Genomic DNA, 22,219 nt, shown 5'->3' with positions numbered 1-22,219 from the left:
AGTACATCTGTCTTGGCCAGATTAACGCCCAGTATAAATCCAGGACTTTAATCTAGAGCAACGCCTGCTCACTGAGCAAGTGAGTCACAACCAAACCATCAAATGAATTGAACTGTGGACCTGGCCAAAGTAAACATCAATAATTACCACTAGGTCACTGGTAGGTAAATGATGCTGATTTGGGGGGGGGGGAATATATTTGAAGAAAACCAAGAGTGAAGGCAGTAGCAAGACAGATGCAGGTGTCCTCTTTCCATGTGTAACAATATTTTCAACTTCAGCAACTTTCAGATGTAAGGATTTCAACATGAGAATGTATTTTATACAGTAATGGAAAGGGCCCCTTTTTCTCTTTAACGTTGAAAGTGGCTTTTTCTGTATTACCTGCTCCCTTTAAGTGGAGTACTGCAAACCACATCAAGAAAGGGCAAAGGTTCCCCTTCAGATATTTATAACTCCAGTACCCATGATACCTATTAGGGATAATTAGAGTACTGCCGTCCAAGAGCACAAGTCTAGTTTACAATGAACGTTTTAAGCAATTTGGAATATTTTAAGCTATCTGGAATCTTGCACCGTGTAACATTCAAATGTTGACCTATTTGCCATTTCCGCCAAGTTCCAACATCTGCAGGGATTCCATGATGGCTAGGATCATACAATGCTACATAATTTCATCTAATCAAAAACAATTATAGCTTAGTCTGAATCTATTCAGTATACTGGATACAGCTAATATAAACTTCCATCACTTTTTTATAGAGCTGAGGACAAATGAATCAGAGAGGATGGTTTTTCCTGAACAAGGTTATCCTGCAGATACTGAAGTGGTAAACCATCTAGATTATAAGAAGCACTTTGAATTGTTTTTACATGGCAACAGGTGGACTTCTATATTCTGCACTAGCTGAAACTTCTAGATGGTTTTCAAAATGAAATCCGTATAGAATGCATTACAGTGGTATGAAAAGTGATGGAGGTTTGGTTAACCATTACCAGTATCTCAAGCTCCAGGAAGGGCTGCAACTCTCAATAATTTTCCTTCAAAATATGCCTGGTCTTCAGATGCAAATGAATTATCACTCTTGGTTCAAGATGGCTTGTATTTTGAGAAAAGCAAATCAAAGCAAGACAGGAGAGGGTTCCTTTCCTCAGATCAATGATCAAACTGATCTCTGCACACTGTGCTCTCAAATACATCTGCATGCAATTGCCACGTTTGCGTGAAATTTCATCCTGCTGAAATCATCAGCTGATTCTAGCTTTACTACATGATTTTAATTTTAAATAAAAATCAACTGAGTTTTCAACAATAATATTTGCATTAAGCTATTTACTGCAAATGCATTTCTTTTAAAAGACTATTTTCCTGATTATTATTTTGGATTATATGCTTATGCTGCAGTGAATGCATTTTTTTATTAAAACGTTTTTTTTTAAAAAAAAAAACATGCTAAGGATGGTGCAGGATTCAGTGTGAATTTTGCTTCTGAACAGTTGTAAAACTTTTTTTAATCCAATGTATGCTGTAGATGGGTTTACCTCCCATTTTAAGACAGAACCAACAAATATTAAGCACCAGAAGAAAATAAAAGTACAGTACAGTACCTTTCATTACCTTTCATTAACAAATTTATTGCAGGTTATTCTTGATAGTAATTCTTGATTTTCAGATATGTACCTTGCTAGACATGTCACACAAAGCTCACCCAGAATTTGGAGACACCCAATTACCTCACCAAGAGAGATATGAAAATCTGTGTGGGAAGCTCCAACATCACTATTCCCAGAAGAGATAGATATTATGCATGCAAAGATCACTCAATCCAAAACCACATATACAAAGAAAATACAAACATTTGAAGTGGGTGTGTCAAGAAGTACAAGAGTATCTGAGGGCTCTTGCTCACAAACATGCCCTGGTAACCTCTTTTTCTGCCACACTTTTTCTGCCATGTTACTTACACGATAAGCCCATAACTAAGACAGCTTTTTTCTTCTCCCAGAAAAATTTAGCCATAAATGTACTCCAGCACATTTCAGTGACTTTAGTGGCTGCTGATGTGTTTGAAGAACTGAGATCTGTCCAGTTGGCCCACAGGTTTAATAAATTATTATGGTTCATCACAGCCAGCCAGATATTTAGGCTGGATTTGGCATTTTTGTACGCCTATCGAGTCCTTCCCAAGGACTTGAGATGGGCAGATGTGGATGTTTGATGGTGTTACAAGATATGGTTACAGGATGCAAGCTGTTCCAAATAAAGTTGCTTTTTGCAATTGACTGATGAATTTGTCAATGCTGATGGTGTTCCAGTGGTAATCTAGTTGTTTTGGGATTGCACCAATTACTATTTTATTATTGTGGTTCATGCACAGTCAGCCAGATATTCAGGCTGGATTTGGAAGTTTTATTTACCCTTTGAGTTCTTCCCAAGGACCTGGGATAGGCAGATGTCACTTAACAGATTTAGTAGGAAGGGACCTTGTAGGTCATCTAGTCCAACTTCCCACCTAAGCAGGAGACACTATACCATTTCTGACAAATGGCAGTCCAATCTCTTCTTGAAAACATAGTGATGAAGCTCCCACAACATCCGAAGGCAAGCTGTTCCATTGGATGATTGTTCTCACTGTCAGAAAATTTCTCATTTCTAGGTTGAATCTCTCCTTGATCAGTTTCCATCCATTATTCCTTGCCTGGTCTTCAGGTGCTTTGGAAAATAGCTTGACCCTTCCTCTCTGTGCCAGCCCCTCAAATATTGGAACACTGCTACCATGTCTCCCCTAGTCCTTCTTTTCATTAAATTAGACATACCCAGTTCCTGCAACCGTTCTTCATATGTTTGAGCCTCCAGTCCCCTAATCATCCTGGTTGCTCTTCTCTGCACTTTTTCTAGAATCTCAACAACTTTTTTACAATGTGGTGACCAAAACTGCCCACCGTTGACCTCACACATTTCCTAAGAGGTCCCTAAAGGGGCGTGCATAAGCGCACCAGCGTGCCTACCATCCCTGTACTACTGTTCCCATTGATATGTACTCATTTAATGTGTTCATGGCCATGTTATACTTATTTGTATCCATCCATTTGTACCAATCTCATGCAAAATAGCAATAGCAGTAGCAGTTAGACTTATATACCGCTTCATAGGGCTTTCAGCCCTCTCTGCAGATTCACCAATCCCTTCCTTTAACTGATTCGGTGCCTAACTTTCTCTGGTATTGAAAACCAGAACCGAAAAGAAAAACAACATCAAAAAAATTCTCGGAACTTCGATAAGTTCCGTTTCTTGGAAGGAGGGTTACACATGAATTCCAAGAAAAGCCCCAATTTATAAGCCATCATGGCAACAAGATTCAGGAACACGAGACTTTTCCGGGCGAAAGGGGCGAACACTCAGCTCTCTCTAGTGCTTGTTTTGGCAAGAACAACTGTTAGCCTCATCCATGGGAGATCCGGTTCACAGTAGGCGCGCAAGGGCAGCCCCTTTAGCGGCGCCCTTGTTGTGGCAGGAGAGCTCGCGCTAGGAATGTTTCCCTCAGAGAGATAAGCGCGTTAAGGCAGCCCATTGGAGCAAACCCTGAGGATGGGGAGGAAAAGGGGGCCCAAGGGGAGAAAGAGGACTCGGGGGTGGGGGAGGCGTCTGATCCCCTGCGGGAAGCCCCACCACCTGCCTTGCCTCCCTTTTCGCCCTCCTCCCCTTTTAGGGTCAACAGCACCAGCGCCTACGACTTACAAGCCGCCCGGAAACTTTCTTGGAACTTTGCCTCCCGCTGACGCCAACAATCGCTGCGGGGCCCCATCCTCTCCTCTCAGCCAATGGGAAGCTGGGGGGGGAGGACCCGCCGGGACCAATCCTGAGGCTCTGGACAGTTCCCCGGTCCTCGCCGACCTTCACCGCGCGGGCTCGGGGAAGGGGATAAAAGAGCCCGGAGGAGCCAATTGAAGTTTGGCCGCTGCCGCTGCCGCCGCTACTACTCCTGCTGAGCCAGACGGCTCTGCGGCGGCTGCTGCTGTTCCCGCCAGCTGCGGTTCGCGCTCGGTGCAGCCGGGAGCCCAGCACAGCCGCTCTTCTTCCGCAGGGGGAGGAGAGCGCAGGCAGCGGAGGAGCGCACGAGCCGGGGGGGGAGGGAAGGGAAGAGCCGCGGCGGCCGGACTCCCTCGGGTGCGCGCGCGCGCGCGCGGCTGCAGCCGGGGAGAAGGAGCGAGCGAGTGGTTCATTCATTGCTGCGGGCAGCCCCGAGGAAGAGCCGGCGCGACCCGCAGGCGAATCCCGCCAGGCTACATTCTTGGCAGGACGAAAGATCCAGAAGGGGTTGGTTTGTTTTGTTTTTTTAATCCCGCTTTCCCTTCGATCCGGCCCAACCCCCGAATGCCAGATCTAAACCCCCGGGCGTTTTCGGAAGACCGGCGGGGCTGACTGGGAGTTTTGGGGTGGAGACGCGCGAGGTAAGAGGAGGTCGGGGGCATCTGGCGAGAGGAAGAGAAGATGGAGAGCGGGGGAGAGAAGGAGAAGGAGGGAGGGAAGGCGGGCGAGGTAGGGGTCGTGGCCGCAATGGCATCTGCCGCTTGGAAAGACTGAGGGTGAGAAGCAGAGAATTGGGGGCACAGCCGTGTCTTTTGAGAGATGAGTAGCGCCCGTTCTCCCTTCAAGTCTTGAAAGATGAACCGTCAACACCGCCCAAAATGCATGTTTGTTTTTTTAAATGCTGTTAGAAAGGGAGAGGGATCTTTGGAAGGGAAGCATTTTGGGGGTGCCGGGTATTCCCCAAGTGAGAGGGGGGAGGGAAGGAGGGAGGGAGAGAGAGGGAGAGACAGAGAGGGAGCAGCCTGCAGAAAAGAGGTTGTGGGTACAAAACTCAGTATAACCAGATTGAGAGAGTCCCTGTTCTTCCCTGAGCCTCCCAACCTTGTTCCTCCCCTCTCCATGTCTTGTTACAAGTAGCTGCTTGGTAAGAGAAGAGAAGAAAGATGAATGCCAGTAAGGGGAAAGCAGGTCAAGTGGTAGCTGCCTTTGGAGCCCTCAAGGGTGCAAGGTTTGGAGAACATTCCCTTGTTGGTCTGTGTACCAGCAAGGTCCCCTTGGGTGCAGTTGGGTGAAGATCCTGCTAGCTCAAAAGGGAAGGAAGGGGAAATCCAAAGGCAAGATAGTGTCAACCAAGGGTCTCCAACCTTGGCAACTTTAAGACTTGTGGACTTCAACTCCCAGAATTCCTCAGCCAGGTTGGAGACCCCAGGTGCAGACCTGTGCTTCTCAGCCTTGGAACTTTAAGAAGCAAGTGGTTTTTTTAACTCACAGAATTACTCAACTGGCTAGTATTGCCAAGATTGAGACACACCCGTGCAATAGATTGACCTGAAAGCGCCTTTGAACTGCATATTAAATCCCAAGATACTATATTCTGAGTAGGTACCAGTCCAAGAAGGAGCAAATCCTGATGTTGAGATCACTGGGGACTCTGCTTGTAAAGCAAGTTTGCCATAATGCTAACAAAATGGATTGGGATTTGCAGGGTGGTATTTGATTGGCCTTCTCCAAATTGCAACTTGATCAGGAGGTCAACCTTTATTACTTGCTGTTGGGCCTGATCTTCATGGCCTTTGCCCTTGAAAAGGAAGCAAACATCACACCTTCTTGAGCCAAAGTGCAGGCATCCTTAAACCCTTCTGTTAGGGTAAACAAAACAAAACAAAACTGAACTGGCTAGCAGAGTTAATTTATCTCAGATCTATCAATAGGAAAGAGAAGCTGTGGTGTTAATTATGTACTTGGAAATCCCTTTGTGGCTATGGTGATTGGGGGTATAGCAAGCTTTCAAGGGCTGCTATAACAATGCCCCATTCCTTGCCTAGGAAATCTAACAGCTCCAAGACAATAAACTGAAGAAGTCACTCTCTTGCATGTGTTATATAAATTGCAGTATTGGGGTGAATAGGGATAGATAAGCTTATAAGATCACCGGAGAAGAGCCTAATGCTGGGAAAGATTGAGGGCAACAGAAGAATGGGACGACAGAGAATGAGGTGGCTGGATGGAGTCACTGAAGCAGTTGACATGAACTTAAATGGACTCCAGAGGATGGTAAAGGATAGGAAGGCCTGGAGGAACGTTGTCCATGGGGTTGTGATGAGTCAGACACGACTTTGCAACTAATAACAACAACAACAAAGTTTATACAGAGTAGGTCGGAAGTCTTTTGGAGCTCCTGGGAGACGTAAACACCATATTTAGCAGCCCATTTCTGGGACTCTCATAAAATTCACCAAAGAGTTATTTTTCAAGGCCTTATCTGCTGTTTGTAGCTCAGTTTGATACTAAGGAGTGAAATAGCCCCTTCATTTATTGGTCCTGAATGCGCTAAGACAAATATGTACATATTGCATTCAGTTTTTTAGATGAGGAGTCACTAACAGCCCAGTTAAATAAAATACAGACCATGTATATCTCTAAAAAGGTACTGTCTATTTCCTTTATCATACTTAATAATATCAAGGGGACTGACACCAAATTTATTAGAGTTGAGGTGCCTTGTAAAAACTAGCTCTGCAAATTTCCATTCCATCTGTCTTGTGGGAAAATGGATTCAGTCTGGGTTAGATTTAAATTACTTAGTTCAGCCAACACCTCACTCCTTTCTTATTTTTAAGGACAGGGGAAAAATTAATCACTAAGCAGAACTAGTGTGACAAGAGGTGATAACCACAGAAAGAAATGTCTACAGAATTTGGAGATTAGGATAAATATTTTTCAACCAAGCTGAGTGATATTAGGGGCATTGAGTAAACTGATAGATAACCAGATATGTCTATTAATTGATAGAGGGGGGGGGGAGAAGAAGCAGAAAAATATGTTTATGCTAAGAGAAGCTGCCCAAAAAATCCTCTTCAAGTCCATTGTAACTTGAGAAATATAGGTAAAAATTGTGGAAGATCTTAAAAGCACTGGCACTGTTTTGTTCCACAAACCCTCAGAAATACCCTGTTTCCCTGAAAAGAAAACCTCCCTGGATAATAAGCTCAATCGGGCTTTTGAGTGCATGTGCTAAAATAAGCTTTCCCCTGAAAATAAGCTCTCCCTGAAAATATTGCAACATAGCAGCAGCCATGAGGTGACCACGCTCACCACTTCCTGCACCTCAAAAGTAATAAGACCTCCCTGAAAATAAGACCAAGCACTTATTTTGGGGGTCAAAAGAAAATAAGACCATGTCTTATTTACAGGGAAACATGGTAGTTTAAATACCGATCTGATCTAAACACTGAAGACTGACTGATCTGTCTTCATTGACTTTAAAGGCTGGGAAAAATACTGTGCCAGCTTGACCTTCTATAAATTATGCAACAGCAAAAATCCCATCTACACAAAAGGGATAGAAGGAAAAGAATAACATCAGAAGCCTGACACTTTGCACACAATAGCTGATCTTGGAGAGGAGGCAACTGACAAGAATAACAATACCACAAACTTGTCAGTCCCACCACCACCACCATCCCAGTTTTTTTGTCTGAGCAAAATGCAAAACCCTCAAACTCCTGTAGAATCTGACATTTGGTAAATGGTAGAGTTTGTTCCAATGAGACAATGGAGCCTTGGAGTTTCGAAACAAAAAGTCCTCACTTCATGGTAATTTTAACTACACTGTAATTGATGTTTGAACAGAGAGATCAAGAACTATTTTCAAACAGTTGGATGGCAACGCCTGAAGCAGTTCCCATAAATATGGGGAAGCTTCAGACTCAGGCAGGGTTCTTTCAGGGGTGAAATTCAGCAGGTTCTGACAGGTTCTGGAGAACCGGTAGCAGAAATTTTGAGTAGCTCAGAGAACTGGCAAATACCACCTCTGGATGGCCCCAGAGTGGAGTGGGAATGGAGACTGTGCAATATCCTTCCCCCAGGAGTGGGGAGGGAATGAGGATTTTGCAGTATCCTTTCCCCGGAGTGCAGTGGGAATGGAGATTTTACAATATCTTTCTCCCAGGAGTGGGAAGAGAATGGGGATTTTGCAGTATCCTTCCCCTGGAGTGGGGTGGGAATGGAGATTTTGCAATATCCTCCCCCCGCCACACCCACCGAGCCACGCCCACAGAATCGGTAGTAAAAAAAATTGAATTTCACCACTAGGTTCTTTCCCATTGTCTTCAAACAGTTTTTGTCAACTACATCACAATACAGGTAGTCCTCGACTTATGACCACAGCTGAGCCCAAGATTTTTGTTGCTAGGCAAAACATTTGTTAGGTGAATTTTGCCCCCTTTTATGACCTTTCCTGTCACAGTTGTTAAGTGAATCACTGTAGTTGTTAAGTTAGTCACATGCTTGTTAAGTGAATCTGGCTTCCCCATTGACTTTGCTTGTTAGAAGGTTGCAAAAGATGATTGCGTAACTCCAGGACACTGCAACCATCGGTTCCACCACAAAATCGCGCTCGACGAAAGCGCGCATTTGACATCATCACAGTGCGACGAAAACATCGCGCTGCGATCGAAAAATGTAAAAATAAAGCTAAAACCTTCCCCTAACCCCCCCAAACCTAACCCTAAACCTAACCCTTAACCTAACCCTAAATCTAACCCTAAACCTAACCGTTAACGTTACGAAAAACCTAATGCTAACCCTTAACCTAACGCTAACGCTCTAAACCTGACCCTAACCCTTAACCTAACCCTAACCCTTAACCTAACCCTTACCTTTATGTGAATCGGCTTGCTTTAATTTTAATTTTATTTCAATTTTTAATTTTTTTCGTCGCGCTGTGATGACGTCACATGTGCGCTTTCGTCGAGCGCGATTTTGTCCTCCGCGCTTTTGACGGGTCACGCAACCATCATAAATATGAGTGGGTTGCAAATCATCTGAATTTTGATCCTGGACCCATGGAGATGCTGCAATGGTTGTAAGTGCGGGAAATGGTCATAAAGTCAGTGCTGTTGTAATCTCAAACAGTCACTAAATTAATGGTTGTATGTTGAGGAATACCTGTACCTTGATGAACCTTGTATGGGAGACAAAAAGACACAGAAGGACATAGCTTTTGGGAGGGGTAGTTTGTAAACAATTCCTTTTCTCTTAAAGCCTTCCTCCATCTTCCTGACTCTTCATGAGCAAAACATCTGGTAGCCAAGAAGGGAGCCCTTCCCTGTGAACCCAACCTCAAGGATGCCCTGGAACGTCAAGTGGTTGAATAGCTGCAACAGCTACAGCTCCCAGTCTCAGAAACAATGCAAGAAATCCTCTTTTGCTTTCTATCAAGCTGTGAGAGACCAGCTACCAGTATGGCTCCTGGAAGACATGAGGCGCATGGAGGTTTTCCACTGGCAAGAAGGAGGCAAAGTCAGCACATATTCACCTTCAGAGGCACTGCTGTATGCCCTGGTACACAACCACCAGCCTTATGCCCGATATTTACTGAACCAATTTCCTAAAAGTGCCTTTGCAGTACCGAGCCTTCACTTCAGCTGCTGCCACTCTTCAGCTCCTCACTTAGCTATGGCTGTCCGGTACAATCGTATCCATGTCTTAGTAGAGATTCTGAAGGCCATCAAAAACTTACCAGTAAGCGACCGAGCTACCTATTTGGACCGCCGAGGTTGCAGTCGAGTGGAAGGTGGCAAAACAGCCCTTCATGTGGCATGTGAACTGGCCAGGCCGGAGTGTTTGCTTTTGCTGCTGGGTCACGGAGCCTCGCCTTGCCTTGGTGACTGTGCTGGGAACACACCTCTAGACCTACTTCTACAACAAATTTGGGAAAGTCCAGCATCAAATCTCCGCACCAAGCTTCTCCTTCTGGACACGCTCTTGCTCTTTATGCCTACAGGCTTCCCCTTTGCCATGAAACAGCAACTGCGGGAAGACCAGCAGCCCTGGCAGGACCTTCTGGGTGTTAGTCGGTATCAGTGGTTGGCTGGTTTTTCTCCTTTCTCTCTCTTTGTTAGATCCATGCAAGTTTTAATTGGGAGCATTTCACGCGAACATTTCCCAGAAGCTCTGGATGGTCTACCTTTGCCGCACTTTCTGAAACCTTTGGACCTGATGTTGAAGGGCTAAGATTATTATAAGCTAGAGACCTCCTTCTCTCACTTGGACTGACTGACTCTCTTCCCCCCCCCTCCCTCCTTTCAATTGCTGCTTGTGTGATGAAAATAGGTTGTGTGGAGAACCCATGTACTGAAAAATGAACTCTGTGTGGGAGAAGGAGAAGCACTTGTTTTAATTAGAGACTTTTTTCCAAAGATTTTAATATGTTGTGTTTTATTTAACTATCGCTCAGTCGGAGAGAGTGGAACACCTAGAGTGCATTCTAAAAATAAATTCCATTTTATGGCAGGATGCACAGCTTAAAGCTTAACTTGGGCATGATGATTTGTAGACAGTCCAAGTGAATTAGCATTTTAGGCCAGAAGCTAAAAAAAGCAATGAAACAGAGAGTAGCTTCTGTAATCCATAATAGATCAACGGTAAATAATGCACCAAGTGGATATTGATTGGTGCAAAAGAAACACCTGCATATACTCCCAAACAGCAAAAGGTTTGGAGTATGTCCAGTTTTTCAACCTTTTCTTTGTCAACTTCAAATTATGTGCCACAGGATTGTATGTAATTTAAACAAACACAGCACAACCAGAGATTGAAATGTTGGTTTAAGCTATTACCTCTGATAGAGTTATGTCCAGCTAATGTGAAAAGGAACAAAAAATACAATTTTTATAAAATAGCTATTAGATATTAGAAAAATTTGAACTATTGGCCAGATCTCCTTACTCTCTTGCTCTCTCATTATTTTCTCATGACAATATATTGCAAGAGTCAATTTCTTAAAAGAATTATTGTTATTTTCTCTGCCACCAATAGTTCACTTTTATTTAAAAGTACACACATCCAAGAGGAGGTCAAATCAGCAGAGCATTAAACAAATCATTAAATACATAGCAATCTCCACTGTATTAATAAGAACAATCATAGTGGAACAATAAAAGCAGTAACTATTTCAGCAAGTAGTGAAAACTGAAAAAACATTCAAAGTCAAAGAAATATTTTTGCAGCCATTCAAAAATTATTTGAGATCAGAAGGAATATTGATGAGGATCAAGAGCCAAGATGTAAAAATGCAAAGCTTCACATACCCTTATTGCCATTGTTCTCTTCAGAATCATTTCTCATCTGTCTTGCTGTCTGTCTGTCTATTACATTTCTATAGCCACACAGTTCACATAGTAACTCTTCATTTCATGAACCTTTTTAAGAACATGGGGCTATAAACATTAGCCCACTGAACACTGAATACGGTAGACATCTACTGGTTATTCTTACAGATTGGTTCCATATCTCCTCACAAAATGGTTCAGAAAGACAAAAAGTGTTTTGGATGAGAATAAGATGCAAAAGAGGGCCAAATTGTGCACTCGCCATCACCCAGATTAATCTAACAAATCAATGCAGGTCCGGAAGGATTAGACCGAGTCCCTCCCCCTTTGTACACAATTGTTGGCTAAAATGCAAAAAATGATTTACTTCCGTCCTTTACTTTAGTGGCACAGAACCTGGTGGCTCTGTGATGAGGCATGGGATGCAAAGACACAAGCCTAAGTTCCTACCCATTTATTAGACCATTTTAGCCTACTCTCACTGGAAGGGATAAAATGAAAGAAGATGCTGATACACATAACTCTGAGTTCCCGGAGAAAAACTAGGGAATTAGTGCAAAGAATCAATACTGAGAATAGGAGACATGCAATTCTGACCTCTAAGGGAAAGATACAGAATGGAATATGGGTGGTGGAGTTGGAGGAGAACCCCTGCTCTGGTTCAGAATCTGTTGTCCTGCTTAGGTTAGATATCTAGAGTTGGAAGGATACATTTAGGCCAGTGGTTCCCAAACTTGGCAACTTTAAGACTTGTGGACTTCAACTCCCAGAATTCTCCAGCCAGCAGAGCAGAGCTGGCTGGAGAATTCTGGGAGTTGAAGTCCACAAGTCTTAAAGTTGCCAAGTTTGGGAACCACTGATTTAGGCCATCACTTTCAGGCTTCTTCTCTCTGCCCTCGATACATGGCTGTGTAGCACCTGCCTGAATGTAACCAATATAACTAATTCCCCCGCCTCTTCTGGGTATTTTATTCCACTGTTACATTTCTTTTATAATTTGAATTATCCCACACATGCACATACGTACAATATTTAGTTGAAGAAATCTGCTTTCCTATCATTTAAGATAGGAAAATTAAGATTTAAGAGCCGTGGTGGCACAGTGGTTAGAATGAAGTGCTGCAGGCTATCTCACTGCTCACTCCAGGAGTTCAATTCTGAGGGGCTCAAGGTTGACCCCCTCAGCCTTCCAGCCTTCCAAGGTGGTCAAATGAGGACCCAAATTGTTGGGGGGCGATATGCTGATTCTGCAAATCACTTAAGTGTTTTGCAGTGCATGTGTGACACTGTGACAAAATGTTGAAGAATAGGTCTAGAGTTAGACATTCTTCTGTATAAATCCTTACAGATATTTGGAAAGTCCTATCCTAGCCCAGCTCAATCAACTTTTCTCAAAGCTAAACCTACCCTGCTCCTTCAATCTGTCATCTCGGAGTTTAATTTCTAATTTTTTGGACATCTTTGTAGCCCTTTTCTGAATTGCTTCATTTCTGATTCCCTCTTAAAGTGCAGTGGTCAGAATGTAGCACCATTCTCAAGATGACTTTCAACCAAAGCAAACAGTGGAAAAAATATTTCCTATGAGTTAAAAAGCATTCTTCTATTGATGCAACCTAAGATTGCATCTGCCTTCTTGGCAGTGAAGACACTTTTCTCGAATACCATCATCAAGCCAGTGTCAGGCCTGCAGTTATATCCTTTTTAGGATCTTTGGCCTGCCACATTCTCTCTTATTTCATTATGCTGTTTCATTAGCGTAGTAGTTGCGGGGGGGGGGGGAATAGAAAGTAGTAGAATTGTGGAATGTGTTGTCATTCTTTTCTAGAAGCCAAAGTCATCGTTTGTCTCCGCACCTCTGCACCTGACCGGAACCAGTTGGGTGGAGATGCCAGCATGGAAGAAGAAGATTGGACCATGTGATGGATTTGTGGGTGTGGGGACAAGATCATGAACTTTCAACTGGGTGGGAATCCTAGGTAACTTCCAGAATTGGGATTCACAGATGTGCCAAGATATCTGACTTATTAAATTGGAACTTTAAGGAACATTTTGCCTTGGACTCTGATTTAATTCTTTATGATACTTGGAATGCTGACAGCCAGATATTCCCATTCTACACTTGCACAATTGGTTTTTGGAAGCGAAGAATTCTGACCTTGTGTCTTAAATTATATATTTTGTAGTATTAACATATTAACATATCTTCTAACTGTAATTGCAATAACCTATCAAAATCATGTTGAATTTTATTTATTTATTCTAGGGTGTTAGCCATCCCACCTATATCTGTAAGTTTGATAGATATTCCCTGTGTCAAGTTTCACATTAGTATATAGTCTCAACTTTCCAGATAGTTAACGCTTACAGCATTTCAGATTTATTCACTTGAATAAGGGTGCAAGAAAAGGTGCTCTTAACTTGCAGTGAGTGAGAAAGGATGCTCTTAACTTGCAATGCAATGCATTCTCTGTGTCTCTTCTCTTTTCTTTAAATAAATGCTATCCTTCAATTGCTATATTTCAGTCGTAGAAAACATCCTACCAGTCCTGTTTCATATTAAATCATGTTGGTCCTTCTAGAATCTAGATTAAGAACTCAAACTTGGTCTTATTTATTTCCATTCTCTGGGTAAAAATGTACAAAGAAGGCCATTAACTTTATGAGTCTTTTTTTTTTTAATTTTACTCTTGAGTGTTTGTATAGGGTTCATTTTAACAATAAGGTTTAACTTTCTACAACTTACATGTCTTTATACAAGGGATTTAATTCAGGATTTACGGTACATTCCACATCTCATAAATTGAAGTTAAACCTCTCTAATCAATCTTTACATGTTTTGGCCAAACACACCTTTCCTTGTAAAGTGCAGTCCTTATTCTAGCGATTAATTATCTTGATACATCAGACAAGGATAATCAAAATCAGATATTTTCCATCATGATCATTGGATTATGGTAGTCTTACCTTTTCCCAGTCTTCTTCCATGGACTGGAAGGATGAATGAGTACATTTCCTGAATGCTCAGGTTCTTAATTTTCCTTCCGTGATTTTCAAAAACAGGTCTCTCTTGAATATGGAGTAGTGGTTCACCAGAAGTTTGACAAAAAGTCTTATTTTCCTGCCTGTGCTGAAGGGCCATCACACCCTTGAGAAGTTATAATAAGAGACAGCATTTGTCCAACATAACCACCATAACAGCTGGGCAACCAGATTTCAGCCTGATATAATGATACCCAAATTGTAATCTCATTTGGCATGAATGTTAAAACTAAATAAAAACCAAGTAATAATCAAACTTTTGAGCATGAGATTTGACCAACTGGAAAGAGATTTTTTTTTAAAGAGTTGAGATCCTGAAAATGCCTCTTAGAAAAGGACATACTATGATGTCCAGTGTGAGAAATAAAATGGTAGATTAAGACTTGACCTGATCCAGTGATAACTACAGATATCTCTTGTTAAGTGAAACTGCCACTGTGCCTATAAACCTACCTCTGCATTTCTTTGAGAAATTCATCCAATGGCTTACAGGACCTGTTATTCTTGGAACCAATTCATCCAGGAGTTGGGGACTCTGAAGGTAGATTACTTTATTTGGAGTTTTATTTATTTTATTTACATCCTCCTTTTATTTAGGAGTTCAGAACAGGTTTACACTACTTGTCCTTCTCCCATTATTCTCTACCGTAACCACCACATATGCCAAAATATCCAACAGCTCTCTGCTAAAACAACTCTTGATTGCTGTCACCAGCATTTAAGTATAATGATCTCTTTTGGTAACTTACAGTATATCTTTCCTCACAGCTTCCACTCTGTATTCTCTGTAACTGAATACTTGTCTCAAAGGGGGCACCTTTTGGGGGCAGCTTATATAACTCTCTTCATTTTTATGCCAATTTAGTATTGGCATTGTCTAAATGAAAAGGAGACAAATGAGAAACCTATCTGCCCTTCTCGAAGGAGTTGCACAGAAAGTACCAGGGGTGGGCTGCTATGGGTTCGCCCAGGTTCAGGAGAATCCGTAGCTAATGTTATGGCTGGCTCGGAAAACCTCCAAATACCAGCCCTGGCTGGCCAAGCCCACTCTGCCTTGCCCCTCTCTCCCCTCCCAGGAGTGTCTATGCGGCCTGTTTTGGATGCGAGGTAAGATGCAGGGCCCGTGAAGAGGCTCAGGGAGGAGGAAAAACAGGTCTCCTGGACGTTCCAGAAGGCTGGAAACGGGCCCATTTCCAGCCTCCAGAGAGCCTCTGGAGCATGGGGGAGGCAGTTTTTGCCCTCCCAGAGGCTCGAGGAAAGCCTCCGGAGATTGGGAAAGGTGAAAACGCCCCCCCTCCCACCTTGGTGCAGGAGGCCGACTAGGCCACACCCAGCAACTGGGCAGAGAACCCATTGCTGAAAATTTTTGAAGCCCATCCCTAGAAAGTACCTTTGAAAAGTGGCTGCAAACATATGAAATACGTCAAGCCACTTGAAAATAAGTGTAATCTGCAACAAAATGCTTGCCTTCCATCCTTGCCATTTCTCCAAACAATGAGTTTCCCACTTTTCCTCTGAACATTCAACATCCTTCCATTACCCAGTTTCAAGCTCAACAAATTACTGTTGTACCATAGGTGATTTAAATCATCGCTGCATCAGAGACCGAACCAATTTTCAAAATTTTTGTTAATATATTTGGATAAACCATTATTTGTAAAAAACAAAAATAAAAAGTATGGTATTGAACAAGAAGGCTACTGTTTAGGAGGTTTTTTGTGTTACCACACAAGGAACTCTTTTGTTTCCTAAGACTTGAAAACATGCCCAGGAAAGGTCTTTCATCAAAATCAGGACATGTCATTGCAAACGTCATCACTGTGAAGGCATTTCTGCAATGTTCGGCAGTGGAACATTTCAAAAGCCAATGAATGGCTACTGCAAATGTGCTGCCATGATTTACAAAACAGCTTGGGATTGTTATGATCAGCCAGACTAAAGGAGAACAGACTGGATTCCATCGAGCAGTAATAGTAGATATAAATGGACATTTTTCCTTTGAGGCTTCAAGCAGAAAAAAAGTACAGTTTTATACAGAACCATCAAGATAAAGATGAGATATTAAGATATTAGGAAAAGAGTTGCAAGGAGAACATAGTATTTTTCATTCATCATCCGGCAATCGTGGCCAAATTGCATGGAGGATTTCAGCAGACGGTTCTTCATCAGGTGCAGAGTTTGCTACGTTGCCTTCTATTTGATTTCTGAGCAACCAATAAGAATTATAACTCTTAAGAATGCAAAATTTGTAGAAAGCTTGACTTTTTTCTCTTTTTAAATCCAGGTCCATGCAACATACAGACTTGAAGGCAATAAACAGAAAATAATTAATTTTCTTATATTAAATCAGCTTATCCCAATTTAATAGTCCCTAGATATATTAAATGTCAACTCTCGGTATCTTTAGGCAGCATTGCCAACTTTGAAACATTTTAAATGTATGAAGGACATTGTATTAGGGAAGAGAAAAGGAACTTGAGCTCATATTTGTAGCAAACAAAGACTTTAAACAAAGGGACCTACCGACTTCCTATCTGCTTTAGCCTTTATTGCAGATGGGTAACCCAGTGCCTTGTTGTCACAAAGGTTTTGACAGCTTCTTTGGCATTAGGCTCCTTTCTGATTTTTAAAGATTCTTTCAGTTAAAAAAATAAAATAGAAAACTAGCAAAATGCAGAACAAAACATCCTCTCCTCCATTATTTTTATTTCTTTAAAAACCTTTAGACTGTGCACTGGTGGTACAGATGTCCTTACAAATAAAAATGATGGATGGCTGCATTCCTATGCATTGTTTCAAAGTATAGGAAGGAAGGGAGGAAGGGAGGAAGGGAGGAAAGGAAGGAAGTAGAGGGAGGGAGGGAGGATCATTTGTAATGGTAAGAAACATTATGGAGGACTAGAAATTCATCATTTTGATTTCTGCTCCAATTCTGTTGTGATTGGCCACACTTTCAATGCCAGACAGTTTGGGGATACAAATTGCCCCCTTCAGTGAAATTTGAGACAAGTCTAGTGCCAGAAGACTGGAGAAGGGGAAATATTATTCTGGTAATAAGGAAGGAAAAAAAGAGGACTTAACTAGTCACAGACCTTGCTATTGATAGTGGAAGGAAAACTCTGAAACATATCATTAAGCAATTTTTTGGGGAGCATGTATTTGGCAGAAGTCATAGTTAATCAACTTGATCTCAATTTTTGAAAGGTTAATTGATCACAGGTGTGCTACTGTTAAATGGATATAAAGTTTGCTAAACAATTGTACCCAATAAATAAATGTACATCAGTGGCTCTACAACAGTCTGAAAGAAGTGATGAGGGATATACTGCAAGGGGCAATTCTAGGCCCTGCACTGTTTTATATATTTCTAAATACTTGAATGTGGGGGTTAAATAATAGGATTATCAATTTTTTAAATGACACACAGATTGGGGAGAGTGATAGATGGATTGATGGATGGATGGATGGATGGATGGAGAGAGGGAGAGGGAGAGATAGAGAGATATCTACTTTACATTCTTCATTGGTCAGGCCACACATAGAACATTACATCTAATTTGGTTACCAATTTAGGAGAAACAGACCAACTGGACCATTGATGGGATTCAAAAATTTTTACTACCCGTTCTGTGGATGTGGCTTGGTGGGGGTGGCAGGAGAAGGATACTGTAAAATCTCCATTCCCTCCACACTCTGGGAGATGGATACGGCAAAATCCCCATTTCTTCCCAATCAGCTGGGACTTGGGAGGCAGAGAATAAATATGGGTGGGACCTGTCAGAGGTGGTATGTACTGGTTCTCCGAACTACTCAAAATTTCCACTACCAGAATCTGAATATACCATTATGGAGGAGAGCAACCAAGATGATAAGGAACCTGGAAGGAAAAATTGATGAAGAACAGTTGGAGGTACTGAATGCATTTAGGCTGGAGAAGGGGGGGGGGATGAGGGGGATATATATCAGTTTTCATAATTCTTCCTCGCTGTGTTCATCAGTTTTGATATTGTTGGTAGCAAGTGGCTTTTCAGTACCAACATTATTCATATGGCTTTCACACAAGTCTATTCCTGACTATGCTAAGCTGCCTCCCTTTCACAAATGAAAAATAAAAACAACTGGTTGTTGCCTCTTTTAAACAAGGATTCCGATACCATTGCCAATTTTTCATAATTCACTTGAAGAATTGCAACACTGTGTTTCTAACAACCTATGCCTTATGGCAAAACTCACAATTGTAGATCAGGCAAAAAAGTTTGTGTGCTGTCTACAACCTATATTTGATCAACTGAGTCCGGTAGTGGAAATTTTGAGTAGTTCAGAGAACCGGCAAATACCACCTCTAGCTGGCTCCGCCCCCATCTGTCTCTCGAGTCCCACCTGATCGGCTGGGTCTTCTTCTGTTGCCCTGCACAGGAGAACAGAGCTGGAAAGCAGACTAGTGGGATGGGGAGGGAATGGGGCTTTTACAGGATCCTTGCCCTGGAGTGGGGTGGAAATGGAAAGATTTTACAGTATCCTTCCCCTGTCACGCCCACCAAGCCATGCTCACCAAGCCATGCCATGACCACAGAACTGGTAGTAAAAAATTTTGAATCCCACCACTGATGCAAACAAAATAATACACATAAAAAATTCATTCAGCAAAGACCCCTAAGAATCCATGAGCTTTTTTAGATTCCTTGTCAAATCAATATCAAGTTGATTAATCCTTGCAGTTGTTTTCCTGCCACCATTCAACACTGTATCCTCTCATGTGAACTTTTGTTGGAATTTGGTGTTGCTTTTTAAATTGAAAGCTAAGATACAGGAAGGGATAATAATGAGGGATTAGGGAATTTAGGGGAAGCAACCCAGTAATAAAGCTCTTCATGCTTCCACTGGATCTACGCTTCTTTTTTGAGAAGTACCTGGTAGGTCAAAAATTGAGAATTTCAACAGAATCACTTTTCTTTAAAAAAAACAAAACACCTCTCTGGTTACATGCAATAGCTTTTGTTGATCCTCATCCTGAACCTCAATACATTGCAAGGCTGAATCACAGTATTGAAAACAGGCTGTAGAAATAGTCAGCCCTTGGAAAAAATGTAGCTTTCAGGTTTTTCTTTATGAGTCAGAAGTTATGCCAGCATTTAACAGGTATTTAATTTTGCAATTTGTGCTTTAATAACCAGGTTCACCTTAAGCTATTTAGGGTGCATCAATAGAGATTTTTTTCTGGCAGGGATTCTAGATGCAAGGGTGGCATTCTTGTTAGTGGCACCACAGCCTTATTTTGAATTCTGCAGATTTCTGCTGGGTAGGAGGCAATAGAGCAACAGCTGTGAGAAGTATGTAATTGGTGGCCTTTTGTTCAGCAGTCAAAAAAGTCTTTCCTTGCCTCCCACTTTGGCACCAAAGCATTAGAAACAGTTGCCCAGATACCTACAAAATCTCATGCCATGTTGCTATATGAGAGAAAGAAAGGGGAGGCTCTACTTTTTCTCTTTGGTGGGTGATTCCCTTTTTGTCTCAATAAGCTCCAAAGGACCAATCTGAGCTGGCATTTGAAAGAAAGAGTACTAATTGTCAGGAAGCAATCAAAAAGTGTAAGTGATGACTAAGAAGTCTTGCTTCCATTTTCTTTCAAAGAAAACTCTTATTACAATGGAAGAAAGGCACTTCAACACAGTATTCAAGTGGGATCTCATCAGGAATGTTGTTTGTAGAAAGCACGGGTGAAATTGCCAGATCCAAGTGAGAGAAATTGAAAACTGCATGTCAGGGTTCTTGAACTTTCATTTGGGTGGGGAAAACCTGGAAACTTACAGGTTCGGGTTAATGTCAGGGTTCCAAGTAACACCTCTAACGAAAGAAGACTTGAGTTTCCTCAAAGTTCCACTTTATTAGAGATGTCATATTGGCCCATCTGGGAAAACCCAAATCTGAAAGCTTCCAGGTTTTCCCCACCCAAGTGAAAGTTCAAGTCCTTGCCCAGCACCCACATGTCCATCACATGGCCCAACCAGGCACCGTCCCAATTGGAGATGTCTCCCAGTCACGCCACTTCAGGCACAGGGCAAGATGTCTTTGAATCTCTGAAAAAGGAATGTTATTTTGACTATATCTATCCCACTCCATATAATCCCATTCCCAGTTTCCTACAGCAATAAATGTGGCAGGTCTGAAGGCACAATGCAAACTATGGCTTCCAGGCCTGACACCCTCCGCACTTCATAGCATAGCCGTGACGCCTTGCATCAGTGCGATGTGTTTGTCCATCTTCTTTCTATTCTTCTTTAATCATGGTAAATGCGACACTAGCAATTAGGACTGTTTCCTGATCAGAGAAATCTCACTGAACAGTCTGACGCATGTCTATTTGATAGTAAGCCCAAGTGCATATAGTAAGGGTGTCTGTTAGATAAGAGTACATAGGCTTACGAAGGCAACCGTTTTTTTCTCATTTCCATATGCATCAAGAGAAAAATAGATTATGTTCTATTTGATCTTCAGTAAAAAAAAAAAAAGTGGAACATTTTATCACTCCTTTTTCAGACCATGGAAAGATCTTGCCATTTAATCCATTAGTCCATTGCACTTTTTTTCTGAGGGTTTCATGAACTAATATTAAAATATCAGTGGCTATATCTTCCAACATTAATAAAACTTGGTGAAGATATTTTTTCTGTAGTAGAATATTCTATAGCCAAAGCAATTTCAAATGATATGCACCAGTAAATTTTCACACTGAAAAAGAATCTTATTTGAAGTTCACTTAAAAGGGCAATTATTCTTGATGAGGTACTGTAATTGAATTGGCAATATATCGGAAGGCCAAATTACTTTGCAAGGTAATATAGGTAGAATCATACATAAGCTGAATTGAGGAGATATATGAGGTCAACTATTGTCCCTATTGTATAAATCAGTCAGTTTCCCCATTGTGGCAATTTCTCGAGATATTTTTGTTTTTGGCAATTGTTGTACAAATAGAATACTATTTAAATAGTAAAGAATTAGCTTTATTTGTTTTAGATTGTAAAGAGAATCATAATGCTAAATTTGTACCCATTTTTTTAAAGAATATTTACACTAAAGAGCATACACTTTTTTCTCGGATATGAATTTCCTACATTCATGGAGATTATTGTGTTGAAATGTGGGAGGATGTTGAAAAATCTAAAATTGCACTTAAACTTTTATGTACAACAGCATCAGATTCTGCTTCCATCTACCATGTTTTGTGTAATATTTCAAATCAGCTGTGTAAAATTTTATATTGCTTATAACTATAAAACTTACTTTATACGGGGTTCTGGCCAGTCTTGTGCTTAGCTGATCTAAGTTAACAGTCCAACATTTTAGGATTTAAGATTCCTCTTCAGTGGTATGGTTTTGAATCTTTTAGAACTGTATGTAACTGTGAAATGTTACAACCTACAATGTTGTCAAACCCCTCTATGTTTTGTTAATAAAAAGATCAACATTACTGTAAACAGTGTACCGTGTCACGACCCATACTGCTTTAACAGTTCACAGATATTCTGCATTCTCCTGTAACATTCGCTGGTACAATTCAGAATCCACTGTTCCTGATCCTAAAGTTGCAAAGTATCCCCAAACTATGATACTCTCACTAATTTAGTTCATGGTTGGAATCATTAGGTTCTTTTCTTTGAATTCTGTGTTTCTAATGAACTGTTCAATGCAAGAGTAGCCTCAATTTATTTGCTATTGCCCATACCTTCTCAGCAACCTTTTGGAGAATTGCACACTTTGTTCTTGAGGTAAATTTTGTCAGTTGGCTGTTCTTCCAAAGAGTTAACAATGATGTTTTATTTTCTGCATTTCTATATGTGTGATCCTATATTGCTGGAGGCTAAAATATGGTATAGTAATTAACGTACAGAACATACCAGAGAAACACAAATTTAAATCCACCATCTGCCATGAAATTTCATATGCTGACTTTGGCTCAGTCACTCTCAGCCCAATTTACCTCAGTGAGTTGTTTTTGTGGGGAAAATTGTGTATGCTATCTTGAATTCCTGAA

The 22,219-nt window shown here is 41.4% G+C and overlaps 1 protein-coding gene across 2 annotated transcripts; it reads left to right on the top strand.

Annotated features, from left to right (window-relative positions):
* The first annotated feature begins 4,165 nt into the window (after positions 1-4,165).
* ANKRD9 (ankyrin repeat domain 9) lies at positions 4,166-10,233 on the top strand. Of its 2 annotated transcripts, none has more exons than XM_014061069.2 (2): positions 4,166-4,318; positions 9,077-10,233. In XM_014061069.2, exon 2 carries the CDS (start codon positions 9,161-9,163, stop codon positions 10,046-10,048), a length of 888 nt encoding a protein of 295 aa, XP_013916544.2. In that variant the 5' UTR covers positions 4,166-4,318; positions 9,077-9,160; the 3' UTR covers positions 10,049-10,233. The 2 variants fall into 2 exon arrangements, with proteins under 2 accessions (XP_013916544.2, XP_087582778.1); XM_087726652.1 differs by lacking the exon at positions 4,166-4,318 and adding an exon at positions 4,431-4,452.
* The last annotated feature ends 11,986 nt before the right edge of the window (positions 10,234-22,219 follow it).

This window comes from Thamnophis sirtalis, unplaced genomic scaffold (assembly GCF_051295495.1).
Source record: "Thamnophis sirtalis isolate CommonGarterSnake01/CBP01778 unplaced genomic scaffold, rThaSir2_p1.2 scaffold_1, whole genome shotgun sequence".
Lineage (NCBI taxonomy): Eukaryota > Metazoa > Chordata > Lepidosauria > Squamata > Natricidae > Thamnophis > Thamnophis sirtalis.
The sequence above is the reverse complement of the archived record's forward strand: the minus strand, read 5'-3'. Positions and strand labels throughout refer to the sequence as shown.

Coding starts and splice junctions, on each gene's coding strand:
- ANKRD9 (XM_014061069.2), top strand. CDS start 9,161: ATGCCCTGGAACGTCAAGTGGTTGAATAGCTGCAACAGCTACAGCTCC.